Consider the following 14,029-nt stretch of genomic DNA (forward strand, 5'->3'; position numbering starts at 1 on the left):
TACTTGATGGCTGTATGCTGCTCTACCATGGAGCACAAGACTTTAACAGTCATGCTGGGTAGATTTATTGAAGCATCCTTGGGAATTTAAAGCTGAAGGGCAAATGTCAGAAACTTGTTTTTTTCCTCCCTCAACGAACTGTAATCTTCTTCTTCAACAAATATGTTTTTGTCAGTAAGGAAGGATTCAAAATCTTAACATATACAGGCAAACAGAAAGTTACACAGAGGGCAAACGTGCACTAAGGCAAGAGGTGGACTAGAATTCCCAGGAGAGCCTGTCTGACCATCTCACTGGTAATTCTGTTTTACCAGATTCCTCCAAAACATCCATCTATGCAGAGAATTTGTTGAGATAGTCAAATTAGGCATAAAGAAAAGAAAAACATAGGCATACATCTCTCACACGATAAGCCCATATCACTCTTGCTATATCAGAGGAAACCCATTCTCTACTCTTCCTCCTTATCTGAACTTAAAATTAATACGCTGTAAAATGAAGCAAATATTTGATATTTATACAACAGCACTAGTGAAGACAATGTCAATAGCCCAGCGTTAAATCTGTAGAGAGGTGTAAAGTCTTAGAGCCCATTCAGGATAGCCGATGTAAATTTGCAAAAGTGGACCTTGCCCATTCTGTAAAAGCTGAATGGATGTCATCTTGTAAATCTTCTCTGTATTGATGGAGACTCCTTGAGTTGGCAAGGAGAGAGGTACAGAAGGGACCCCAATATTCATTTTAAAGGAGACTTTTCATTAGGGGTGAGGAGAAGAGAACACTTGTAACAAAAGAAATATATGTCAATAGTATTCTTCTGTCTTCACTTTGCTGCTATCAAAGATGTGGGTTTGACTCTCTCACTGTTGTTAGTCAGAAGAGAATGGCATTAACCAGGCATAAGTGAAAAGAGAATTGGGGCCTGTTTATTTTAAAAAAGGCTGTCTCCCTCACAGCCCAGCTTCATCTCCTATTTGATCATCTTGCAGTGAAGTCATGCTTTCAAGCAGTTTGTTGCAAAGCGATGAATGATGAATTCAGCATGTGTCTTCCCAGCACTTGCAAGTAGAAGGAAGATAAAATGTGAAGGAGCAAACCCTCACCTAAACACAAACAACACTAGTAAGAGAAAAAGCATAGTAAAAAAATACCTCACTAAGCACACCTGAATAAAATGATTTTGTTTAAAATCTAATAATATTGGGGAAAAAATATTGCCAGCATGGCAGGTCTTTCTTTAAAGAATATGTGGGATACGTTGGTGTGACGCCAATGGAAGTATCAGGGCCAAATTCAGCAATGAAAGATGATAGTAAGTTACTGTATATCATAAAGTCTGTATAAGTAGCAGAGTAATGTGCTGATTTGGCATTCAGAAGGAATGCAAAATGAGTGACCTCCACCGAATGCCCGAGTCTCCTCTAACACTGGTGTAAATCCACTGGAGTTACAATAGTGCAAAACTAGTGTAAGTGAAGACAATCAGATTGTGAGGCAGTGGAAGTGGAAGTTGCCTCAGAAAAAGCAGCTAGCAGGAGGTACAAGATAAAGGTTCTGTTTATTACAGTAGTGCCCAGAAGCCTAAGTAAGGATCAATGTTCCCCTGCATAAATACATATGAAGATACCTGTCCCAAAGAGCTTAATATCTAAGAACTACTAATTACCCATTATTTTAAATTAAACCTGAACCATTCCCCAACATTCCCAGAGTCACAATCCACTTTGGGCTGAGCAGGCACAACTCTGATTGAACTCACTGGGAGTTGCACTTGCTTACCTCAGGGGCTGAAGGTGATGTTAAATCACTGGTTCACTGCTGAACATCTGTTTTATGATCAATTTACACCCAAAATTTAACTTACACAATCAGCTGTGTCGGGAGCCTTCACTCTCAACTATTAATCACTGTTACAATGTTTCCCATCCACAGTTAAGTACATGCAAGATGAGCAGAGAAAGACAATACGTGAAAAATAACAAGAACACCGCGCTACTTCATCCTGCCCTGGTCTATCGTGTAAAATTGATGTATGAGGCAGTATAAAAATCCAAGTGCTGCAGAGGAAGCTGGGCCCATAAAGACACTTGAAGCATAGCTGACCTTATACAGACACTGAAAATTTTAAAAGGAAGCAGCATTAAGAAAATGCTAAATGTTAGGCAACAACAGAGCAAAATAACCAGAAGCTGTGAAACTACCCCGCAAATGCAGAGAATTACATCTAACTGGAGGGAACATTGCCCTGCCCCCACCTTTACCTGCCATGATTGCCTGGCTGCTCCCAAGCGTTTGAAGAACAAGCTGAAGCTCTCTGACTGCTGCGGCTGCCTCTTCCCCAGAGCTCATATCAGGCTCCATGACAACCTCCATGAGGCCAACACCTACCAGAGAGAGAGAGAGAGAGAGAGAAACAAGATTCCCAGCAGTAGCTTTTGATCTTGACATATTAAAGTGCAATAAGCTAAACACATGACAGCACTTGGGTTTGTTTGAGAAAACTGGGAAACCATGTTTTATTTAATAACTGTAAAAATGGGGATATTTTTTGTTTTATTTCTAAGATTTAACTTCAAGGCATTTCCACACACTCCCCTCTTTGATGACATAGGGAACAGATGGAAAAAATATTTCCCTTTCTTCTGAGATAGTTGCTAAGAACAGGCCACCTGATTTCCCAATTTCATTTTCTCATTACATTCAGGTAAATTAATGCAATCACAGTTTTCTTACAGCTTCCTAGAGTAAAGATATTAGTCAACATTTGCAAGTGTGGGGCCTAAAGATAGGCATCTAAAGCCATAGTTAGGCACATAACTAAATGTTCCGATTTTCAGCAGTGATGAGTACCTGCAGCCCGCAACTTCACTGGCAGCTGTGGATGCTCACCATCTTTGAAAGTCAGGCCAGGTATTTAGGCACCTAACTACACATTTAGGTATATGGATTTGTTGGTCAACATTTGATTTATACAATAGATATTTTAGAGCTTTATGGAGAAAGTGATCGTTCTTATAAAAGCTAAAAACTAAAAGCCATTTCTGACTCAAGCACTGGCATCCCACTCTGCCGTCTGTGCATGTTCTACCACGTTGCTTCATTCAGAGTCTTCACTCTCTTTTTAAACAACACTTACAGCTGCAGGAGCATAAGTGGCTCCTCTGTCCCAGTGAATACCCCCTTGACATGTTAAAGATCTTATTTGGAAGCTGGCCGGCAGACAGGTTTGAGAAACTGAGCCACTAGCCTTCTGACTGGCCAGTGCCACTATGTTATCAGCAAACAGGCCAGAAAAGATGAACATTAGCCAGATATGGAATTTTTTTTACATTTAAGTCTAATTTTAAAATATTTATTGAAAGCAACAAACCAGATTCCACCCCCCATCCCCCAATTAGTTTTAAATATTCAGTCCATACACAGAAAGACTGCGGGGATGAGAAAGTGATCCAAGCCTACCAGCCCTGTTCAAGTCAATGAGAGTCTGGCTCCTTGTGTCATCGTGAAGACTCTTTCCACTGTCTTGTTCCAACTGGATCTGCTTGATCCTCACAGTCCTGGTTACCATCTGGTTCTTTTTTCCCCCTACACAGAGGCCGTATGAAAGACTCCCATTCACAGCAACGGGAAGTCTCTGCTGAGTGATTTGATAGCCAGCCTGCATACAGAATCAGGTCTGCGTTCAGAATTGTCGTTTTACATGAACAATAATTTTAATTCTTGTCCCAAGGTAGACTGGCCCCACTCGGGCCCAGCCCCTTCAGCCAGGCCCCTTGTCCCCACATGCCAGCCCCCACCCACCCCCAATAGCTGGGACTGTCACTCCTACTCTGGCCAGAGCTCTATTGCTATTGGTGAAAAATCAGAAAAACTAGAAAAGCCTGATTTCCACTAAAATTGCCATTTGGTCACTCAGGATACAGGGAGGAGGCAATGACCCCTCACACAGAGGCCTGTGGCAAGGGAACAGTCAGTCTAGACACAGGGGTGAGGTCTAGCCAGGGCCCCCCTCATCCCTGTCCCTCGCTCTGGCTGGGCCCCTTGCTCTCCTGCACTGGTCAGAACCCTACTGATTTTGGTGAAAATCGAAAAACTGCAGAAGCCTAGTTTTAGTGGAAAATCAGCCTTTTCTGATTTTCACCAAAATCAACAGTGTTTGGACCTGACTAGCAGGGGAGAGGGGCCCAGCTGGAGTGGAGGGGAAAGGGCCAAGCTGGGTGTACAACTTGGCCTACATAAGCAGTGAAGTGTGCAACCTTCTAGTTGTAAATACGCTTGGTAGTATAGTATTAGAGTTTTAATCAATAAACATCAATTTCACTGTATGCACACAAACTGACAAAAAAATATTTCTACCAATGATAGTCAACATTTCAGATAGGCAAAGAAAGAAAAATGCTGCTGGAGAACTTACTGGAGTTTGATTTCAGGATATTTACTTTGTATATTTTGACATGTGATGTTGTCAATTTGTGTTTTTAACAGCTATAAAGCTTTAGCTTTTTGAATCTCAACGTCTAGTCATTAAATATCTATGGTCTGATACCCCCATAATTTCATGCAGCCGTGAAAATGTAAACCAAAAAAACAAAACAAATGCTGAAAAATAAACATTGATATTATCCATCAAAACTATAAAAAAAAATATTGAATTCTGCCAAACCTAGTTTTAAGCACTATAATAAAAACGAGACAATTGACTCCATTCTATAGGCTCAGTATAATCTATGCATATAGCTTTTCCTGCCTCCCCCAGCTTCTCATTAAGTGATTTTTTTTTTAAAGCCTCAAATGGCATGGGACAATAAACAACAAGAATCCCATTTCCCATCCGAAGCCCCATTTTCAGGAGTAACAATAATCCCATTGTCAAACGGCCCTAAGAGCAGGATTTATTTTATCTATTCCATTCAGCTCATTAGGTTAAACTCTGTATCTTATTATAGGGCTCCTGAGAAGACTGCCTTTTACGAAATGCAGGCTGGGCATTTTACAGTCAGTGCTCAACACTATAGACGCCAGCTGCTAGAAGATCCTGAATTCTGTGTGTTTAAAGCTAATAGAATGTGTCAGGTATCTTCTTGACCCAAATTTCCCTGCTTATTTAACTAGAAGATGCTGTACTATAAGCCATTAGGTAGTGGCAGAACACAGTGCCTATGTACTACACATGCTACCTGAAGATACATCTTCCCATTGCTCTCTCTTTCAAAACAGATGGACTAATTTTTACTCTGCTTCATTCTTTTCTGTTAGTTTTTTATTGGTGGAGTGATCACCACCAGGAAAGTCTGAACATTCTTTAATGTAGGAGCAGAACCACCTACAATTTAAAGGTGATCGGCAACTGGGTTTGTGATTTCTTTTTTCTTCTCTTCGTGATGCATAAAGCCAGTTTGAAAAGCTGGGCTTGGCTTCTTTTGTTTCTACTTTTTTCTCCTGCTTGTTTAGAATTTCAGCTCTTGGGAATGTACTGTTTTTATCAGGAAGACTTATCAGTGATGACTGCAGAACTAGTAGTGTATTGACAACCAAAGTAACTACCTATGTAGGTATTTATACGTCCTCCATCCCTACAGTATGCAATGCCCAGATCCACACAGGTACATAGGTGCTTAAGTCCCAGTTTTAGGCTCCACTGCAATCCACAAAACTCTTATTCCACTGCTGCCTAACCCTCTAGATGCCTAAATTCACTTGGTACTTAAGTTCTTAGGGTAAAGTTACCTAGACACCTATGTTGCTGCCTCAGGGTATGCACAATGCTGCCTCCCTCTTAGGCATCTAGATGCCTATCTCCTGCCCAGTCCCAGAGCTATCCATGAACCTAGGGAAGACAGATGTTTGCCTGCCTACTTTGCCTGGAGGGCCCAGTATGGGAGGTGTGCTCAGTGGCTGCCTACCAGATGAGGTCCCATTCAAAATCAAGCACCAACAGCACCCACCTTACAACTTTTAGCCCAATGGTTAGAGCACTCATCTGGGATATGGGAAACCCAGGTTCAATTCCCCCGTCTGCCTGAGGGAGGAGAAAGGATTTGAACAGGGATCTCCCACCTCTCAAGAGAGTGCTCTAACCTCTGAGATATAGGATATTCTGGGGAGCTCCCTCAACCTCTCCTGTTGCAGCTGTTTCATTATGTATAAATAATTAAATAGTAATTGAAGCAGGGGAACTGGACCATAGGTCTCCCTCCTCCCACACGGGTGCCCTAACCACCAGGCTACAGAGACAGTCTCACTGTTGCTCAGTATCTGGCCCAGAGACTCTTTAAGCATCACAACACCTAAGTTACTTTGTGGATCTGGGCTCAGGTACTTCACAAATATTAATGACTTTATCCTCAGAATACCCCTGCAAGAAAGGTAGGGAAGCATTATGCCCATTTCATAGATGGGGAACTGAGGCACAGAGATAACAACTTGCCCAAGGACAAACAGGACATTTCTAGCAGAGATGGAAATTGAACCCAGATCTCCTGAATCCCAGCTACGCATTAACCATAATATCATCTTTCTTCCAAGGACATCAAATGAGGGGGGAAATGGAATTTTATTTAAAAATTCTGTGTTTTATGTTTTTAAAAAAATCTCAAATGCCTGAACAAACAGTTGGGAGAAAAAAATCTTTAATTAAAATTTCAACACCTCTACACATTGATCTATGGCCTGAAGAACACTCCCTCCCTAATTCTCTGGACCTCCAAGGACACCTCCAAGAAAAACTGGGAAAATAAGATTTGCTATTCCTGATTTTTCTTGGGTAAAACACAAGCAGGACAAAGCATTCAAGTCTTCTTTATTCAAAAAAGCAAAGTGAACCAAATCCATTATTTTTCCCTTTACAGGCCACTTTTATGTTCAACAACATCCAGAACAAATATATGGAGGGAAAGGCCATCTTTAAAGTTAGAACTGTGACTTTGTTAAAACAAAAATAAGGTCCTTGAGCTCTGCTGTACGCTGTCAAAAAGGTAAAACCAGACTCTCAACTAATTTCCATATTATTACTTCACTTTGTCAAGTGCAGTGAAGTACAACTCACTTCCAAAGACAGTTTATTCCAAATATGAAAGCAATCTACAGGATCCAAATCTATTACTGCACGTGGCAAAGGCACATTTATTAAGTTCATTCAAGATCCTGGCAAAGATTAGAAGGTTTGAAAAGCAAATGTGATATTTATAGGTCCTTAAATTTAACAGCAAAAACAAAAAACAAAGAAGAGATGCTATGATGTTTATATTATTGTAATGTGTGTTTGCTACACATTCATTTTAAAAGAAGGGCTATTATCAGACTGGTTTGCTTTTACCCTAACAGACAATTAGTGCTAATACTAGGAATGGAGAAAGTACAGGCCCAGCAGCTCCATCTCCCAATTCAATTACATAAAACCACTGGAATCGTGAGGCTAAGCAAGGAGTCAGCAATCAGAGCAATCATATTCAATCAGTGAACACCAGGGTATAGCTATCTATTCATCAGGGCTTGACGCAGCATCCTGTTAGCTTGGGCAGAACACTGATTGAAAACATAAAAAGCATCTCTTTGCTACCCCCAGCCCTACTCCAGACTCATCCTTTTCTATAGCTATAGAGGGACCAACTTCATAATGCATACTTACAGGCAGATCTGCATAGAAATAGTGTTTTCTGTCAAACAAAGACTTCTTGTTTATCCTGCAGTTCAGTGCGAGGCCTGTCATCACCGCTGCTTCTACACATCTCCTGTTGAGAGCCTAAAGAAACATGACATACAATTTCACTCAGATATTCACTATATAACAAATGCTTCTCCCACATGCTGCCTTATACAGAGCGTATATTCAATTTTGCTTGCCTTCAGTAGGCATTATCTCTGTTTTCTTGCGTGGGTAGCTCATATTCATCATCAGTCTGGCAGCAGCTATAAATCTGCAAAGTTTTATATGGACAATAAAACCATCCAGTTGTTTTTGTTGTATGCTGCATGAGAAGCCACACAGTGTTTTGGATTGCTACTTTTGCAGACATAACCAGTACTCTTGACACCCCCAAACCTTCACAGGGTATGTCTACACAGCAAAGAAAAAACCCGCAGCTGACCTGTGCTGGCTGACTTGGGCTCATGAGGCTCAGGCTGTTTCATTTCTGTGTAGACTTCCGGGCTCAGGCTGGAGCCTGGACTCTAGGCCGGAGCCTGGACTCTAGGCCCTGCAGGGTAGGAGGGTCATAAGAACATAAGAACGGCCATACTGGGTCAGAACAAAGGTCCATCTAGTCCAGTATCCTGTCTTCCAACAGTGGCTAATGCCAGGTATCCCAGAGGGAACGAACAGGTAACCATCAAGTGATCCATCCACTGTCACCCATTCCCAGCTTCTGGCAAACAGAGGCTGGGGCATCATCCCTACCATCCTGGCTAATAGCCACTGATGGACCTGTGCTCCATGAATTTATCTAGTTCTTTTTTGAACCCTGTTATAGTCTTGGCCTTCACAATATCCTCTGGCAAAGAGTTCCACAGGTTGACTGTGTGTGGTATGAAGAAATAATTCCTTTTGTTTTAAACCTGCTGCCTATTAATTTAATTTGGTGGCCCCTAGTTCTTGTGTTATGAGAAAGTGTAAATAACACTTCCTTATTTACTTTCTCCACACCAATCATGATTTTATAGACCTCTATCATATCCCCTTAGTCATCTCTCTTTTCCAAGACGAAAAGTCCCAGTCTGATTAATTTGTCTTCATATGGCAGCCATTCCATACCCCTAATCATTTTTGTTGCCCTTTTCTGAACCTTTTCCAATTCCAATATTTATTTATTTATTGTATATAAGTATTTATTTATTGATTGATTGATTGATTGAGATGGGGTGACCACATCAGCACACAGTATTCAAGATGTGGGCATACCATGGATTTATATAGAGGCAATATGATATTTTCTGTCTTATTATCTATCCTTTTCTTAATGATTCCCAACATTCTGTTCGCTTTTTTGACTGCTGCTGCACATTGAGTGGATGTTTTCAGAGAACTATCCACAATGATGCCAAGATCTCTTTCTTGAGTGGTAACAGCTAATTTAGACTCCATCATTTTATATGTATTGTTGGGATTATGTTTTCCAATGTGCATTACTTTGCATTTATCAACATTGAATTTCATCTGCCATTTTGTTGCCCAGTCACCCAGTTTTGAGAAATCCTTTTGTAGCTCTTCGCAGTCTGCCTGGGACTTAACTATCATGAGTAGTTTTTTATCATCTGCAAATTTTGCCACCTCCCTGTTTACCCCATTTATGAATATGTTGAATAGGACTGGTCCCATACAGATCCCTGGGGGACACCACTATTTACCTCTCTCCATTCTGAAAGCTGACCATTTATTCCTGCCCTTTGTCTCCTATTTTTTAACCAGTTTACAATCCATGAGAGGACCACAAAAACAACGAGGAGTCCCGTGGCACCTTAAAGACTAACAGATTTATTTGGATTTCAGCTTTTATGGGTAAAAAAACCCACTTCTTCAGATGCATGGAGTGAAAATTACAGATACTGGCATAAATATATACTGGCACGTGAAGAGAAGGCCAGTTCAGTCAGGGTGGATGTGATGATGATGATAATTGATGAGGAGGGGTCAATACCAAGAGAGGGAAAATTGCTTATGTAGTGAGACAGCCACTCCCAGTCCCTATTCAAGGCCAAATTGATGGTGTTAAGTTTGCAAATGAATTGTAGCTCTGCAGTTTCTCTTTGAAGTCTGTTTTTGAAGTTTTTTTATTAAAGAATGGCTACTTTTAAATCTGTTATTGAGTGTCCAGAGAGGTTGAAGTGTTCTCCTACTGGCTTCTGTATGTTACCATTTCTGATGTCTGATTTGTGTCTATTTATCCTTGTACGTAGAGACTGTCCAGTTTGGCCAATGTACATGGCAGAGGGGCACTGCTGGCACATATCACATTAGTAGATGTACAGGTGAATGAGCCCCTGTTGGTGTGGCTGGGTCCTATTACATTGTCACTAAAGTAGATATGGGGACAGAGAAGGCAACGGAGTTTGTTACAGGGATTGGTTCCTGAGTTAATGTTTCTGTGGTGTGGTGTGTAGTTGCTGGTGAGTATTTGCTTCAGGTTGGGGGGCTGTCTGTAAGGGAGGATTGGCCTGCCTCCCAAAGCCTGTGAGAGCGGGGGATCGTTTTCCAGGATAGGTTGTAGATAGTTGAAGATGCGCTGGAGAGGTTTTAGCTGGGGGCCGTACATGATGGCCAGTGGTGTTCTGTTATTTTCCTTGTTGGGTAGGTGACTTCCGGGTACCCGTCTTGCTCTGTCAATCTGTTTCCTCACTTCCCCAGGTAGGTGTTGTAGTTTTAAGAATGCTTGATAGAGATCTTGTAGGTGTCTGTCTGTCTGAGGGATTAGAGCAAATGTGGTAGTATCTTAGAGCTTGGCTCTAGACAATGGATCGTATGATGTGTCCTGGATGGAATCTGGAGGCATATAGGTAAGTATAGCAGTCAGTAGGTTTCCGGTATAGGGTGGTGTTTATGGGACCATCACTTATGAGCACTGTAATATCCAGGAAGTGGATCTCTTGTGTGGACTGGTGTAGTAGTAGGATTTTATGTTTGTATTTTATATAATTTAGAATGAAGGATAAAGAATAATAATGTAGCATGTATTAAATGTATTGGTGTATGATTTGATCATATCCTGCCAGCTACCCTTTTTGAATGGCCTAATGGGACATTGGTAGAGATACATCAGCCAGAATCTGTTTCTGGACTGATCTCAAGGCAGTAACACACCTTTGAGGGTCACCAATTTGTTGTAGGTTTAGCATTTTAAAATAAGTAAAAGAATGCCATGATTGTTTTCTTTTGCGTTGCAATTTGATGTTCCTGTTCAAAATGTTGTGTACATTAATTCTGTTGTGTGTGTGTGAATGAGGAATGTGTGTTGAGAGAAGTGTGAAGTCCATCGCTGAACCAGATGTTCTAGGGAGGAACCGGAGACAGACGCAAGGGCGCCAGGAGGCTGCAACATGTCCCTATTGAAATCTCAGAGGAGGGCAGATTGATGATTCTAAAGATGAGACAGGCACCTATCACGGGGACAAGACAGCAGTGATCAAAACCAGCATGGGATAATGCCCTGAGGAACTTGATGAAAAAACAAGGATGAGAAGGACAATTTAAGAAAACAAGCACTTGTCAAACAATTGATTACAGCATGACGGTGCAAAACTCATTGGCCCCAATGAAGGAAAATCACTATAAAACAGGGTGCTTTGCCATGAAACTTTGGGTTTGTCCTGCCAAGGCTTCCCCAAAGCATCGTGTTGTGACCGACGGAACCCAGCTCTTCCCTACCCATGATCAACCTAGCTGGCCACTAGATTGATCTGGACTCTGGACTGGTAACTATAAAATTGACTGGCAGGACAGTGTGTGTGTGGTGACTGAATGCACATGCTAATTGTTGTATCTTCAATAAATGCGGCATATTGCCTTTTCCCCTGAAAAAGATCCCATGTGCTTCTTATAAGCATAACACTGGTCCAGGCTGAGGTTCATGGTGAGGTGGAAATTATTTAAATTCAGGTGGAATTCTTCAAGGGCCTCCTTTCCATTTGTCCATATGATGATGTCATCAATATAGCGTAACTAGAAGAGGGGAACTAGGGGACAAGAGCTGAGGAAGCATTGTTCTAAGTCAGCCATGAAAATGTTGGCATCCTGTGGGTGGCCACGTGGGTACCCATAGCAGTGCCACTGACTTGAAGGTATAAGTTGTACCCAAATCTGAAATGGTTGTAGGTGAGGATAAAGTCACAAAGCTCAGGCACAAGGTGTGCTGTGGCCTCATCAGGGATACTGTTCCTGACAGCTTGTAGTCCATCCTCATGTGGAATATTGGTGTAAAGAGCTTCTGCATCCATGGTGGCCAGGATGGTGTTTTCAGGAAGATCACCAATGCATTGTAGTTTCCTCAGGAAGTCAGTGGTGTCTCAAAGATATCTGGGAGTGCTGGTAGTGTAGGGTCTGAGGAGAGGTCCTCAAGGAATCAATTCTGAAGCACTTAGAGGAGAGGAAAGTGATCAGGAACAGTCAGCATGGATTCACCAAGGGCAAGTCATGCCTGACTAATCTAATTGCCCTCTATGACGAGATAACTGGCTCTGTGGATGAGGGGAAAGCGGTGGATGTGTTGTTCCTTGACTTTAGCAAAGCTTTTGACATGGTCTCCCACAGTATTCTTGCCAGTAAGTTAAAGAAGTATGGGCTGGATGAATGGACTATAAGGTAGATAGAAAGTTGGCTAGATTGTCGGGCTCAACGGGTAGTGATCAATGGCTCCATGTCTAGTTGGCAGCCGGTATCAAGTGGAGTGCCCAAGGGTCGGTCCTCGGGCCGGTTTTGTTCAATATCTTCATTAATGATCTGGAGGATGGTGTGGATTGTACCCTCAACAAGTTTGCAGATGACACTAAACTGGGAGGAGAGGTAGATACGCTGGAGGGGAGGGATAGGATACAGAGGACCCTAGACAAATTAGAGGATTGGGCCAAAAGAAATCTGATGAGGTTCAATAAGGACAAGTGCAGAGTCCTGCACTTAGGACGGAAGAATCCCAGGCACCGCTACAGACTAGGGACCGAATGGCTAGGCAGCAGTTCTGCAGAAGAGGACCTACGGGTTATAGTGAACGAGAAGCTGGATATGAGTCAACAGTGTGCCCTTGTTGCCAAGAAGGCCAATGGCATTTTGGGATGTATAAGTAGGGGCATTGCCAGCAGACTGAGGGAAGTGATCGTTCCCCTCTATTCGACATTGGTAAGGCCTCATCTGGAGTACTGTGTCCAGTTTTGGGCCCCACACTACAAGAAGGATGTGGAAAAATTGGAAAACGTCAAGCGGAGGGCAACAAAAATGATTAGGGGACTGGAACACATGACTTATGAGGAGAGGCTGAGGGAACTGGGATTGTTTAGTCTGCCGAAGAGAAGAATGAGGGGGGATTTGATAGCTGTTTTCAACTACCTGAAAGGGGGTTCCAAAGAGGATGGATCTAGACCGTTCGCAGTGGTAGCTGATGACAGAACAAGGAGTAATGGTCTCAAGTTGCAGTGGGGGAGATTTAGGTTGGATATCAGGAAAAACTTTCACTAGGAAGGTGGTGAAACACTAGAATGCGTTACCTAGGGAGGTGGTGAAATCTCCTTCCTTAGATATTTTTAAGGTCAGGCTTGACAAAGCCCTGGCTGGGATGATTTAGTTGGGGATTGGTCCTGCTTTGAGCAGGGGGTTGGACTAGATGACCTCCTGAGGTTCCTTCCAACCCTGATATTCTATGATTCTATGAGAGAGTCCAAATAGCCAGATAATGCTGCTTTAAGAGTGCCAATGCCTGAGATGATGGGGCATCCAGGATTTCCAGGTTTATGAATCTTGGGTAGCAGATAGAATACCCCTGGTCAGGGCTCTAGGGGTGTATCTGTGTAGATTTGTTCCCGTGCTGCAGCAGGGAGTTTCTTGAGCAGATAGTTAGTTTCTTTTGGTACTCCTCAGTGGGATCAGGGGATAGTGGCATGTAGAATGTGGTGTTGGAGACTTGCCTGGCAGCTTCCTGTTCATAATCCAACCTGTTCATGATGACTGCAGCACCTCCTTTGTCAGCCCCTTTAATTATAATGTCAGAGTTGTTTCTGAGGCTGTGGATGGCGTTGCATTCTGTACAGCTGACGTTATGGGGCAAGTGATGCTGTTTGTTCACAATTTCACCCTGTGCACATCTGCGGAAACACTATGTAGAAGTCCAGTCTGTCATTTCGACTGTCAGGAAGAGTCCACGCAGAATTCTTCTTTTTGTAGTGTTGGTAAGAGGGTTCATGTAGGTCAGTGCTCTGTTCAGTGGTGTGTTGAAAATATTCCTTAAGTTGGAGACGGCGAAAGTAGGCTTCCAGATCATCACAGAACTGTATCATGTGTGTGTGAGGGTGATGGGACAGAAAGAGTCTCCGAGATAGGATAGAATCTTCTGCC

The 14,029-nt window shown here is 42.4% G+C and overlaps 1 protein-coding gene across 3 annotated transcripts in view; it reads right to left on the minus strand.

Moving 5' to 3' along the window:
- GATB (glutamyl-tRNA amidotransferase subunit B) overlaps window positions 1-14,029 on the minus strand; it is a 63,442-nt gene that overhangs the window by 20,327 nt on the left and 29,086 nt on the right. For all 3 annotated transcript variants that reach the window (XM_007071252.4, XM_037897391.2, XM_037897392.2), the window contains 3 exons: window positions 7,628-7,741; window positions 3,460-3,658; window positions 2,262-2,384 (listed from right to left, as the gene is read on the minus strand). In XM_007071252.4, coding sequence (XP_007071314.2) covers window positions 2,262-2,384; window positions 3,460-3,658; window positions 7,628-7,741 — 436 coding nt within the window. The remainder of the gene's footprint in view (window positions 1-2,261; window positions 2,385-3,459; window positions 3,659-7,627; window positions 7,742-14,029) is intronic.

The sequence above is a fragment of the Chelonia mydas genome, chromosome 4 (assembly GCF_015237465.2).
Source record: "Chelonia mydas isolate rCheMyd1 chromosome 4, rCheMyd1.pri.v2, whole genome shotgun sequence".
Lineage (NCBI taxonomy): Eukaryota > Metazoa > Chordata > Testudines > Cheloniidae > Chelonia > Chelonia mydas.